The sequence below is a fragment of the Rhea pennata genome, chromosome 2 (genome assembly GCF_028389875.1).
Source record: "Rhea pennata isolate bPtePen1 chromosome 2, bPtePen1.pri, whole genome shotgun sequence".
Taxonomy (NCBI): domain Eukaryota; kingdom Metazoa; phylum Chordata; class Aves; order Rheiformes; family Rheidae; genus Rhea; species Rhea pennata.
In genome coordinates, this window is record NC_084664.1 from 112,564,576 (window position 1) to 112,578,594 (window position 14,019).

At 39.0% G+C, this 14,019-nt stretch overlaps 1 protein-coding gene across 6 annotated transcripts in view; it reads left to right on the forward strand.

Annotated features, from left to right (window-relative positions):
• MYOM1 (myomesin 1) overlaps positions 1–14,019 on the forward strand; it is an 84,163-nt gene that overhangs the window by 51,486 nt on the left and 18,658 nt on the right. For all 6 annotated transcript variants that reach the window (XM_062570183.1, XM_062570184.1, XM_062570179.1 and 3 more), the window contains 9 exons: positions 3,850–4,006; positions 4,948–5,054; positions 5,178–5,222; positions 9,115–9,251; positions 10,118–10,262; positions 10,931–10,990; positions 11,247–11,314; positions 12,472–12,585; positions 13,549–13,636. In XM_062570183.1, the coding sequence (XP_062426167.1) occupies positions 3,850–4,006; positions 4,948–5,054; positions 5,178–5,222; positions 9,115–9,251; positions 10,118–10,262; positions 10,931–10,990; positions 11,247–11,314; positions 12,472–12,585; positions 13,549–13,636 (921 nt within the window). The remainder of the gene's footprint in view (positions 1–3,849; positions 4,007–4,947; positions 5,055–5,177; positions 5,223–9,114; positions 9,252–10,117; positions 10,263–10,930; positions 10,991–11,246; positions 11,315–12,471; positions 12,586–13,548; positions 13,637–14,019) is intronic.

A 14,019-nucleotide genomic window follows, 5' to 3' on the forward strand; every position in this document is an offset into this window, starting at 1 on the left:
GAGGAAGCTGGGGTGCCTGTTAGTAAGGCTGCAAAGAGGAGAAAAGACTAGAAGAAATAGATGGTAATTTGGCAGGGGATAAGATTGTGGTATCAGAACAAGAGAGACTAGGGAGATGGGTAAGAAGGACTTGGGTCAGGAGAGGAAGATATTAACTGTGGATAACTTTCAGATGAAAAGGTAAGAATATTTTGGGTGCCTGAAAAGGATCAGAGAGTCAGGCAGGATGGGGGGGACATGGGTGCCTCAAGGACTGGTGGCTTAGGAAACTGAGGCCATGAGAAATTTGTGAGGAATAACAGCAAAATCAAGAGTTTATGAACTCTGTGGTGGTTACCATGGGGGGGAACCATGGGGTAACTCCCACTATATAGGCAGCTATAACCAGAATAACAGGGCACACACCATTGCTAATCCCTCAGATCATCTCCCCTCCCTCCCTAGGTTTCATCTGTCACAGCCATGGCTTCTTCCTTTTTTAAGGAAAAATACAGTAGCCCTAATTCCAGACCTACAACTTGCTGAGTCACTAGTGCCATTTCTACCACCTGCAAGTTGGTTTGCTGGCCTCACCTTTAGCAGTGGAGGTGCATTTCAGGACTATGGCTCTTTTGTTTAGTAGACTCTGGTTCGGAGGAGTACAATCTGACTGACAGAAAGACTGCAAGGATTTGACCCAGTGAAATTTCAGGGACATTGAAAATGATCTGAACTTGTTCAAATCTGATTGACCCATATTTTGAGCTCAGATCTGCAAATACAGTACCCACCAAAATAAGCTTCTTAAAAGTGTTAAGAAAGGACAAAAGGCTTATTAAAAAAATATTTCTGAAAACATTCACTTGGGCAGGATTTCACCTTTCTCACTCAAACCACACAAATCTCAGGAACAATCATACTATTTTTTCAAATTACCACAAATCCTTTGGAGGAGTGTTCCCCAATGAATGTTGCCATTATTAAGATCTTGGATGAAGCCAAAATATTGTTAAGTCTCTTTAGACAATTCCTGCTGCAATGTTGCAGGAATGTTACTTTTGTCAAGTGCATAAAATCAGTGGAAAATTGAGCTCTCTAACCAAAGAATATAGGTAAATAATATCCTGAGAGAAAATATTTGCTTTAATAGGTACTTTCGTATACCTACTGAAATGCGTAAATATAATGATGGAATATTTTGTATCCATCTTCTCTTCTTTGAAAGCCGTATGTAATTTCTACAGCTATCTTAAAAAATTAAATGAAATACACCCCCCCCCCCCAAAAAAAAAAGCTCCAATTCAGGCGAGTCTTTAGCTTTAACTTTGTCTTTACACAAAATCACTTTAGTCTGTGGGAGTTTCACAGGAAAGAGGAGAAATCCAGGGAGCAGACTGCAAATCTTCCCCATGACTAATCAGGTCTGCCCTTAGTCCTTATGTGCTTTGGTACGAAGCACAATTAGATTCTGAGCTTGCATCAGTCACTTCAGAAGGGCTTTGCATAGGCGTATGATCTGTCCTGTGGATAAGATCATAGGATCCCAACTTAACCCTCACCTGAGGGGCTTGCTGTGTGCTTTTGTAAATGAACCTTTTTGTATGAGTGCTCCTGCACTTTTCTGTTAATACTCAGTTACAAGAACTTGTACTTAAAGGGCTGTTTCAGCCAGAACAGCTTTCTCCAAGACACACCTGTGAGACTTGCCTGGCCTCTAGCTACAGAATCAGAAACACATTAGAGATAGTAAAAAGTTACAATTACCCATCTTTCCTGACACTGCCTTAGGTTCTGCTATGACTATAGCTGTATAAGATCTGAAAAATGTAACCTGGTGGTTGTCTCAGCCTGTCTGTTTTTTAACATTAATCACACACACAGTTATCCATCAAAATCACTTCAGCTAATCAATGTGCCAGGTAACAATGTTGTCAAGCTGTTTGCTTTATCTTAATGTTATCTCTTTCCCTTCAATGTAACAAAGCACTCCAATAAATGGGGATAATCAGTATCTGATATGACATCTCACTATTTTATTTCTTATAGTGCCTTTAAGAGAGGCACTGGACCATATGCTGACACTAGCAGGCTGTCTGGAGAAGAGAAATTGGACTGGTATTGTTATGCCTCTTTGGTTTCAATATGTAGAATAGGTAGAGCCCTCTGCCCAGTAGTTTAAAAAGATTACTTTTTTCTCCTGCTCTCCCATATAAATATTAGAGGTAAAAGCCAACATCACTTTTAGAGATAAACAGTGTATGTTCTTATCATAATATGATTTCTTTAAAACAGATATAAACAAATTTAAAATTTTAAAACAAATATAAAAGAGATTTAAAACTTTAAAACAGATATAAAAGATGCTGCCCCTTAAATGGCTATAATTCTTTGTACGTTGCATAAACTGCATAAACTGTAGATTCATATACTAATGATCTACAGGAAACTAAACACTAATAAAATGTCAAGTGATGAATTGCCATATAATAAATTAAATCATAACAATTTTGCAAATATGCTGCTACCTAGTAAGATATCTATAGACCTCAGGCTTCATTTATCATACATTGTGCTTCATTACTGGGAGGGCCGGTGAATAATAGTACAAAAACATGAATATCAATCTGTTCTTTCATTAAACAGTTATGGCAAGTTATAAAGAATAAGAAGGCTGCACATATACAGTTTCTCATTACAGGAGCTACTCACAGTGCTGCAGAGGATGTGTGTAGTATTAGGATGAGGAAACAAATCTTGTACTTTTGAGGCTCATTAAGAATTACATTGAAAATAAAGCATGTAGTTTTAATATCACAAATAAGGCTTTTGTCTTTAAGATATGATACTTTGTGAAGAAAGAGTGTCATTAGCATTCTGGGCAGCCCAGAATTGTCTTAAACTAAATAATATGAGTGCCCTATTCAGATGTAAGATCCAACTCAAAGCCATTCAGAAAAGGAAGCTGGATGGTCTCCAACACCTCTTAATGCACAGGCTCTCAGTGACATTCTCAGACAAGTTGTTGAAATGAAAGTTAATGCCATGGATGACAGGACTGCAGAGCCACCTGAATCACCAATGAAGTTCTTGCAGCTGCATCAGCATGCAAGGGGCAGGCTAGAGGTACATTCAGGTTTTTGATCTGAGATTCACTCTCAGGGCATTTTAAGGACAAACTGGATCACCTTATCCTGCTCAAAGGCCATAGATACCGGCAAAACACGGTGGACAACTTAGTGGCTAATTGCAAATACTCCCTTTGGGAGCCAGGATGCATGTCACAGACTGTGGACAGGGCCAGATGCCAAGCGCAGAAATTAAACCAGCTTCCCAGAGTCACTGAAAATGTGCCTCAGTTGCACAAGGGAGTGCTGCTGGGGCAACTCGATAGTTTCCTCTTCTGCCTTTTTCACCTCTCCAAACAACTGCTTTTGCACATGGTATCCTCTTCAGAGCTCTTTTATGACTGGAGAATGAGAAATTTGTGCTACAGAAAGAAAGCTCTGATTATCCCTTACCATGGAAAATATTGCTATTCAATATTTTAAACATTTAGTGGATTTAGAGGCACACTTTTTTTCCTCTTCAGGTTTTTCCAAAGCAAATACCATAACTCTCATGTGTACTTAGATCTACCCAAATAAATCAATTGATTTATGGTGTTCTTTAATTTGCTCCATATTTTTATGGATTAGAATAAGAATTCTACTCATGAATCAAAGATTGAGGGTCCCAATCTTTGCAGGCTGAGAAGAGGACAAAGATCTGCTTAATCCACTGTATGAATTATATGTATTTACATATGTATATGTACATTTGTTTGCTGATTTCTCTAAAAAAAAGTGAAATTGCTTTGTTCTGATCTTTCAGGAACTAAAGAAATGGTGGTTGATGTAGATGATAATGGAGTCATTTCCTTGAACTTTGAATGTGATCAGATGTCTCCAAACTCTAAGTTTGTTTGGTCCAAGAATTATGAACCAATTGAGGATGACTCTCGACTGGACATTGATACAAAAGGCGGAAAGTAAGAAACTTTGGTGGTAATGATAATCTTATTTTTGCAAATTCTAGGCTGGTCATGGAAATTCATCCTTTGGGGTCTAAGGCCTCAGTAAGAATTAAATCTGTCTTTGATGTTGGAAGGTTGCATTACGCACATTCTCCTGCAAGTCCACATGCAGACCATTTGGAAATTGTAGATCACATAGAATGAGTCAGGAGGCCTGTAAGGGCAGTGCTTCATAGCGAGAGGACACATGTGCTCTGTCATCTTGTAACCTGTTAATCAAGGCAGACATTATTATTATTATTTTGAATCTCCAAAGGCTAAAATTGTTTGGCTGCTTGCAAAATGCTTTCATCATGTAACCCTGCTGCAATCTTCTGAGGTGCTGGAGTAAGCAGTACTCTGTTTTGATCACCTCTCCATATCCTAGATTTGGTAACTCCTATAATGCTCTGCAAGCCTTATCTGTTTCTCAGGCTTTCACCAGAGGGGAAGAAATGGCAAATAGACACGTTCAGCCTACAGAGTAGCTATGTGCTCTTCTAGTTACGGAAACCATGCAGAAAGTAACAGCTCACAACACACTTTTGATATTGCATATGAAAATTGAATTACAGGATACTTGCAGACTCATCAAAGATGTGACAAAGTTGTGCAGTTTGTGCTCTGCTCTGCAGTCTACCCCTGTAGAGGCAACCTTCACTCTCATGGATGTTCCAGGTTCTCTCTTCACTCTCTTCTTCATTGACAGAGTCCACATAGTTTAGATATACAGGATGTGCTGTCTCTGTTTATAGTACACATGGTAGGACATACCCTTCTGTATGCTGGCCAAAGCCCCATATTTTCCTGTTCAAAGCAAAGGAATACAGGAATATTTCTATCTAGTGTTACAGACATAAAGGAGGATTTTGCTTCAGACTGGTCTTGTCTTTTGATCAAAATGTGTTTTTTTAAAGGTCAAAAGCTACCTTTAAGGATCTTGGAGAAGACGATTTGGGAATTTATTCTTGTATTGTTACAGACACTGATGGAGTTTCATCAAGCTACACGATTGATGAAGAAGGTAAAAAATAATCTCTGTTAAGCATACTTGTTTTATTTTCACACTTGTTTTTTTCTGCTGCAGATTATCTCTTATATTCATAAGGCATGCATACCCATAATAATTATTCTATGTTATTTGCAGAAATGAAACGTCTGCTTGCTCTGAGCCACGAACGTAAATTCCCAAGTAAGTGAACTGAACATGTCAATAGGGGAGGGGTTTGTATGCATTGGGGTATGTATCACAAAGTTCCTGCCAGCATCAGGTAGAGAAGTTTCTACAGCAATTTCAAAGTAAAGCATGTTTTTGAATTGCAAATCTAAGATGCCTCTATATTTTTCTTTTTCTTGCAGTACATATGTGTATCATTGATGTTCTTTCTGCTCTGTTGCATGCTACTGTCTAGGTATATATAATAAGTCTATATATTAGATGGGAAATAAGTATCCTATCGTGTTTGTTCTTTTATACTTAATCAGAATACCTGAACTGATTTGAGAAGCTATCATTCTCTGCCCTTGTTAACAAAATTTCAATTCAAGACAAATAAAGCAGACAATTGTAGTAAACTCAGCTGTAAGCTCTATATAGAGAGCAATTTTTTGTTTGAAATTAGTTCCCTCTCTCTTTTTTGTAACACTTAACAATCTGAACATCTTTCTTGCTGCTTGGGATGGTATTTTCCTTACGTCCACAGAACTCCTACACCTTTGCGTTATCCTGGTAGTAATGCAACTTCATTATTTTCAGCAGAATGTAACTTGAATAATTAAAAAAAGAACAGCAAAGTGAATCCTGTTACATACAACTAGACGAGGTCTAAATCTCATCTTCTATTACTAGATCTCCTTCTTCATTCCCAGCACTAAAACTCTTGCCTATTTTTTTGACATTTTCGGCTTTGTGCATGAAATTTCTTCACTGTGAGAGTGGCAGAGCACTGGACCAGGTTGCCCAGAGAGGTTATGGAGTCTCCTTCTCTGGAGATATTCAAAACCCATCTGGGTGCAACCCCGTCTAACATGCTCTAGGTGACCCTGCTTGAGCAGGGGGGCTGGACAAGATGATCTCCAGAGGTCCCTTCCAACCTTACCGATTCTATGATTCTATGACTCTGTGACTCTGCCAGTTCAGCCCACATTGCATATCTCCAGTCCAGTCAAAGCTTCGCCTTAGAAATTACATGTTGTTTTGTGCATATCATCTCCCTTTCTCATTTCCTTCTGTGTCTTTTCTGTATCAGCTCTACTCTTATGAACATATTGTATCACCTTTTGAAAGCTTAATGTCAGCCAAAGCGTCACCTTGTTTACTCCTGCTCCTCCCAGTCTTTTCCTCCTAATTATATCTTTACACTGCAAGTTAGTCATCATAAACCCTTCTTGTTGACGCATGTCCTTGCTTACCCTGACCCTTTTCTACTGAGTGCTCTTCCACACTCTGTATTCATAGCTAATGTCACAATTTAAGTTCCTCAGGACATAGACTGAGCCTTTTTTTACATATCACTAGGTAACAGTATATTTCTAGGTGTGCATGGAGCAGCCAGGAGACACAGGCAAAAATGGAAATTCCTGCAGAATTTATCATAACATTTAATGGCAAAAATTGTCTTAACTGCTTTGACCCTTCCAGGCCCTGTGGACAGTACAAAACTAATCAATTACAAACAGAGGCTGGGATATGTCTGCCTGTGCCTATGAGGCTGGAAAAATAATAACAAGTGCCTGTCAATCAACATGGAACTTTGGTCATATCTCTGGATAATCTGTTTAAGGATTACCAAAATTCTCCAAAAAAAATTAGTAATAGGCATGTCTGATTAAACAGAAGCACTTGCATGTTTGTTCATTTGTACTTCTGAAGTGCATTTAATTGTAGCATATGCTTAGAAACATCTGCAGCTGGCACCATCACTGGAAAATGAGCTGCTTAAATAATCCAGTCTTAGAGAGTTCAACTATATGTGACAGTAATAGTGTATTGGTGTTAGGTAAAAAACAAGTTGTTCCAACTCTGCAATTTGGTAATTGTCTGAGGACATTCTGCCAAGTGCATGTGGTAATTTGTGATGTTGTACCAATAGCAATACGATCTAAAACCTTGTAAGCATGATGGCTGGAAAATCCCTGAAGCAGCTGTTAATAGGTGCTTAGGAAAATGGAAATATTTTAAAATAAGATTTTTGCTTGCAGAGGACTGTTTGCTCAGATTAGTCAGATTCCTTTGGACTTTGGGATGAATGATCTTTTCCCCAAAGAGAATCCTTTTATATCCTTTCAGCCCTGTAATAAATGTAACAAATTCTGGATGTTTTTCCCCTCTCCATTTAGACTAAGATATTCATAGTTAATTACAGACAAATCAAGTGATTTAAATTGCCTTTGAGCTGACAGCAAGGAAAGAGCAGCGCAGTCTAGTATGTATTCACACCCCCTTCCTGTTGCTTCAGCCAGCTCCTGTGGTGTTGCAGTCTCTGTGTTTCAAGAAATTATGCAAGATCCCAAATTCCTTTTGTTTCTCATAAGCAAAGTGATGCAGTAGGCAAGGAAGCTTCACATGGACCATTTGCACAGCTGTGGCACACTCATAATGTGGCTGCTCTTTGCCCTGCTCCCTTTTGATTACTTCATCCCTCCTGACTCCTTTTTAACCATTTTCCTCTCTCTGGTTACAACTGTGTGTTTTTCATAATTCTCTTCTTTTTCTGTTACTGTTGCCTCACCTCCCAGTAGCCTTTTTCTTACCAGAGACAGGTTCTGTGTTGCTCAGGCAGAGAAAGGGTATGGATAAGTGTGGTTGCATACACGTGAGTGTAAGGGGTAAGTGTGTGAAAGATACAGAGAGTCCTTAGGTGCAGCCACTCACTTTGTTTGGCAGCAGGGTAGAATGGCAGTCAGAAGGCATCTCAGTTGTTCAGGGTAGTGAAAACAGAAAGATAACAGAAATTAGTCACTACCTCCCATTCCTCTCCTGTTATAGCTGGGCCCTTGTATACGTGAAGTTAATGAAACAACTCATTCCTGGGATTCATCTGGGAGGAGGTGTTCTGCATCTGTCACCAGACTACATAATCAAGCATTTCACAACGTGTTTATATACCCCCCTCTCAGCAGCTTAATGTTATTACCCTGCAATACAGGCCTTACACTGCTGTGAAAGTGGAGATTTGAGCAATGTGCACGTACTGCGTACATACTCCCAAGAGTATGATTTTGTTGAAAATTTGAGCATCCACTAAAACAACTAAAAGTGACAGAAACCAATAAAATGATCAGTAGGCCCAAAAATCAGAGTCTAAATAGTTGATGTTGCTGATTAAACTATCATAACGAAAAGTTGGAGTGAAAGCAAGCTGAGGACTTTTACTGACAAGAACATGAAAAAATGAAAAAAAATCCCTGAAATTTGCTATGGTGTGGCACTATTTATAGTAATCTTTCCTGCTTACATAAGGAATTGGTCTATATGCTAGGGATTTCTATATTTGTGTATAAACAAATGTATGGGCAAGATTTATGGCATATTGCAATACTAAGTGAATTCTAGAGATAAAAGTTTCACTCGCAGAAGATCAGAGTATTTAGAAAAATCCTGCAACCTGCAGTTCAGCAGTTGAGTTTCTGATTAGGCTGTGTGTGTGTGGTTTTCTTTTTTTTTTTTTTTTTTCCTGCTTGGTCATTTCACTGTCTTAAAGTAACATTATTAAGCAGCTCATTAAACATGGGTCTGAGCCATACAGGCCGTATCATGTTTAAGAGTTACTTGCAGTTTACCTTTAAGATAGATTTGGCCTTGTATTAGAATGGTGGGACACCAAGCATAACTCAAATCTTGAACATTTCCAGTCTGTGCAGGCTTAGTGATTGAAGGATCAAGTAATTAAATCTCATCTGTGATCTCATCTGATCTGTTTGTGGATGGAAGGTCATTCTGTATGTATGAAGAGCTATCATAAGCTAGTTACACTACATACATCTGTGCACAAAGGGAAGAAGTGGCTTTCTGATTACAGAAGAAAATAGTTGTTGGGAGACAGACAAAGTATATGCTTCATTCCTTTCTTTCTTCTGTGTAGCTATCCCACTTGTATCTGAATTGGCGGTGGAAATTTTGGAAAAAGGAGAAGTGAGATTTTGGTTGCAAGCCGAAAAACTGTCTGGCAATGCAAAGGCCAACTTTGTATTTAATGATAAGGAGATTTTTAATGGCGAGGTAAGCCTTTTCATTCCATATAGACGTTTGCCTCGTTATAAGCAATGAGTATTAATGTTGCTGTCTTTATTGCATTTTCACCTAGTGTTCTCTTCTAATGCATTTTCATGAGAAATATCATATGTCACTGGAAACATCACTAGAAAGATTTTGTTCGTAGTTCTGAGCTACAAACAAGTTCCACTGGTTGCAGTTTACAAAGTGCAGTTTAAATGACTTTCTGCCACCTTTGTGAGTATCACATGTTCTGTAAACAAGTGGGGACCATAGCAGTCACTGTAATAAGATAGTCTTAGGTAAGTAACTGCTGTGGTCTTTGAGGAGTCACTGCAGTAGCCCAGATTCATCCTCTCCCCTTCATTTATGGCCCTCGTGTACTCTTACGCTTGGTTCTCACATCTCTGTGTTGTTTGGAGGAATTCACTTTCTGAAGAGAAAACTTGCAGGTGAAGAACTTTCCAGCAGCAGAACTTGTTGTTCCTAAAGATGTGACATGACATGTTTTTGTTACACAGTGAGATCAGTTAGAAGAGAAGGGAAAGAGCATTCTACACTAAAGCTTATAAAAATATCATCATCTCAAAGATAGTATTATTTTGAAAATATGCAAATCTAGACCTTTCTAATGAAAAAGAACATGTTACTCAGCATGAAACAGAAATGACACATCCTTATAGTATTAGTAAATAGGCTTCCATCATGAACAGATTTCTTATTTGTTTGATTACATGTTCAGACCTGGTGATAGACATAGTGAGAATCTGAATAAAGAAAACAGAGTTTCACCTTGACAGACATTTAATGTTTGACAAATATTTTCTGAATATGACATCTGTTAATTGATGCTTTACTTTCTGTTCCCAAAGAAATACAAAATGAAGATGGACCAGAAGACAGGGCTTGTTGAAATGATTATGGATAAACTTGAGGACAAGGATGAAGGAACTTATACTTTCCAGCTTCAGGATGGAAAAGCAACCAACCAATCCAGCCTTGTCCTCATTGGTGATGGTGAGCTAATCTATGCTTTTGTTTTTATTGTAGTAGGCTGGAAAAATATACTAAGGATACTTCAGTTGTCTCCTTCACTTTCTAGTATTTTCCTGATTCTGTACTAATAAAAGTTCCAGTGGTTTGTCATGCTACAGTGCATGTCTGCTTCATACAGGACAGAGTGTGTGTGAACTGCTGTTTGTAAAATGTCCAGAGAAAGAGGAATTGTTTTAGAAATATAAAATACTGCATCCTGTCATGATTTGTTTTTCTACAGTCACAGTGAAAATTTCCCAGAATAATGAACTGATGTAAATGCCTGTTCATGTTAGCTACCAATATATACCTGCACCTCGTAGAATTTCAGCTGCTTGCTGACGCTGAAAGCATCTTGCTTGTTTTTACTTTCTACTGAGAGTGAGAAGTGGCTGTATGATTGAAAATCAGAAGTGACACATGTTAAACTCCTGATCACTGTAAGCAGCTAGGATAGTTGAGTTAGCTGTAATCAAGTTATGACAGTGAAATGTTCAGTATTAAGTTTCTGAGAGAAAATTTGGCCCTATAGCAGAATTCTCACTGACCTCCTGGGGGAAGAGTTTCACCTAACTGTTATAACAACATTCAGTACTGAGTAAATGACATACTTTGTTTAATCTTTTTCTTTTCCTGTTTTTAATCCCTAGTGTTCAAGAAGCTGCAGAATGAAGCAGATTTCCAGAAAAAAGAGTGGCACAGAAAACAAGGTAATGATATGGATATTCATATGAATCACATAGATGTTATTTTGTTAAGAATAGTAATATGTTTATACACATTAATTTGAAATAGATATTCTTACTCTGTCTGTATAGTTGCTTACCTTCTGGAGGAGAAATAGGAAAAAGATGAACACATTAAAATATAACAGTATTCTTGGCAAGAAAAATATATTTGCCTTTGCTTTTGTATTGTGAATACCACTGATGAGATTTTTAAAAATATATCTGTAATTTTGAACAGGTCCTCATTTTGTGGATAAACTGGGATGGGAAGTTACCAGTGATTGCAATGTGCTGTTGAAATGTAAGGTAAGGGGCAAGGAACACGTTAGAAGTACAATGTTCAAAGAAGTAGTCTGAACTGACACTGCTTAAAGGGGGAGGGAAAGGACTAAAGACATGCCCTTTGCCTTTGTATTCAGAATTACATATTGGATAGTGACAGAGCCTCTGAAAACACAAAGGCTAATTGTCCTGGTGTGATTGCAGGTCATCTGAGACTTAGGGCTGTATAAGTAAAGCCAAAAATAGAGCTCAAAAATAGACAAAGAAGAGGACAGTGGTGAAATCCAAATGATTTGAACTCCAACGTATCTGATAAAAATTGCCAGTATAATCAGTAAGCTCTGTTTTCTTTGCAGAAATACAGTATCTCAACAAACAGCAATACATTGGTTATTCTGTATAGGACAGAAAGAGAGAGGAGAAGAGAAAAGAAAAGTTCTTCAAGGCAGGGGCTTTTTTATCAGTGCTTATCACCATTGGTATTTTGAGACTTGCCTGTGTAGTTTTGTAATTTAGGCATTTAACAGAAAGGAAAGATCAAGACAAGGTGTGGGATGGAAGGATCAACATTTGTTGTAAAAGGATCAAGAACAGCTGCCTCCAGCCCATAAAGGTGTTACCATCTGGTAGCTCTCCAGGGAGCTCTCTAAGTTAGGACCAGCACAGTTTCCTGTGTATTGCTGCACCTACTGCAACCAGGAATAAACAGACTAAAACATTTTGTACTCCTTGCCTTTTTCAGGCAAAACATGTTGGCAAATAGCTTAAACTTTTTTCTTCAGGTCTATCAGATATCCATCCATCCATCTATCCATCCATCCATCCATCCATCCAGGAACCTGCATAGGAGTGAGGGTTCTTTGTGAATTCTGGGACATTCTGATTTTCTTTCTGTTCATGTGTGGAGAAATCTCCTGGGCAGGATTCAGTGGTTACCTGGACTCCTTGAAGCTGTTCACATTTCTTTCCTCCCTTTTTTTAATTCCTTCAGTTTTGCTTCTTGCATCCTTCATTTTGCTAGTGAGTCCTGCAACAATGTCCTTATAACTCACTGCAATCAAGCTGTAAACTTTGCTGTTCTTTAATGTTATCCTAGGATTTAAACCAGCTAATCTATGCAGTACTAAGTTCATCTGGTCAAATGAACATGATAATAATGGTTTGGTTTTCATCCTTTTCAGGTGGCTAATATTAAGAAGGAAACGCACATTGTATGGTACAAAGATGACAGGGAGATAATGGTAGATGAAGAACATGACTTTAAAGATGGTGTATGTACTCTGCTGATATCAGAGGTGAGTGACTGTCTTTGTTAGCCCTAAACATTAATGTTAATGTTATGAATTCAAATGAAAGATATGATCTAATCTGATATTTCAGCAGAACAATCAAAATAGGAAGTGGGCTTTAAAAATGGAAACGCTCACGAGGCATCTGTATTTTAGCTGAAGCAAATTTCTATCTTTAACTCTGCTAATTCAGGTTATCAGGAAATGATGACAAAAGAGATAATAAGCTTGTCACTTCCTTTTCAGATCAGTTTAACAACAAAATGAGACCACATTTATGTTGTGTGAGTTGCATTAGGAAATTGTTTGTCACTCGCAGGCTTTAAAAGGACCAGGCTCCGCAGTCAGCCGTGAGACTAATCTGAGAGACTTCGGTTCATTACCCAGCTTTGCTGCAGACTCTGTGCATGACCTGCACTAACCCCTTAATCCCTATGTGTCTCAATTCCTTTAGCTGCCAAAGGGAAGAAGGGCCAGGGCACCACGGGGGCTGAGGCCCTCCCCTGGTGCTGGTGCCAGCTGCTTGTGGGGCAGGGCTGGGCCAGGCCACCAGGGCTCGTCCCCCCGCCCCAAGGGAACCGGGGCAGCCCCCAGCCCCGGGGGGCGTTGGGCACCACCGTGGCACTAGCTGAGGCTCGGCGGGCACCCGTGGTTCAGGACAGTAGCTCAGCTCAGGCCCTGCGGGAGCCCCTCAGCCAAAAGCAGCTCCCCAGGGCCAGGGCATCGGAGGGCCTCTCCCCACGGCCCCAGTGGGACGGACCCCCTTGGCCACGCCGGCCAAACGCCCCGGTGGGGCTGCGCACTCAGGGCCTTCCAAAGAGTTAGCACCTTGTGAGAAAAAGGATGTATTTCAAAGGCTAAACTAAACTTTTAAAATTCCATGAGAGAAACAGCAGAGATATCTACAGTGAAATCTAGATTTCTACAGTAACTATTCTGAATACTCATTTTACTGTTACTCTGTTACAGTTTTCTAAGAAAGATGCTGGAACTTATGAAGTCATATTAAAGGATGACAGAGGAAAGGACTCAAGTGAACTAAAGCTCACGAATGCAGGTCAGAGCCACATTCTGTGTGTTGTAAGCTGTACCAGTTTACAGGATGAATGCTTGCCTGCAAATGAGTTTCAGGTAGTACAGACAAATGCTTATGTCACTTTCATGTGGTTTTGTTCCTCCTGTGTATAAGATTGTCTCATTAGCAAACTGCGATTTTTCAGTACAAATAACATTTCAATATGGCTTATTGCATTTGGATTATGTGTGATTTTGGGAGAATATTATGAGTAAAGCTAAGCAAAAAAAATACTTTTCACCAGAGGCACATCAGTAGTAAAAGTCTACAAGCATAAAAGGAAATTACAGAACTAGACAATTTTAAAAGCTTTCACATTTTTATGATGTTTTCCCATTCTTTTGCTTAGGAGCATTGCCACTCAT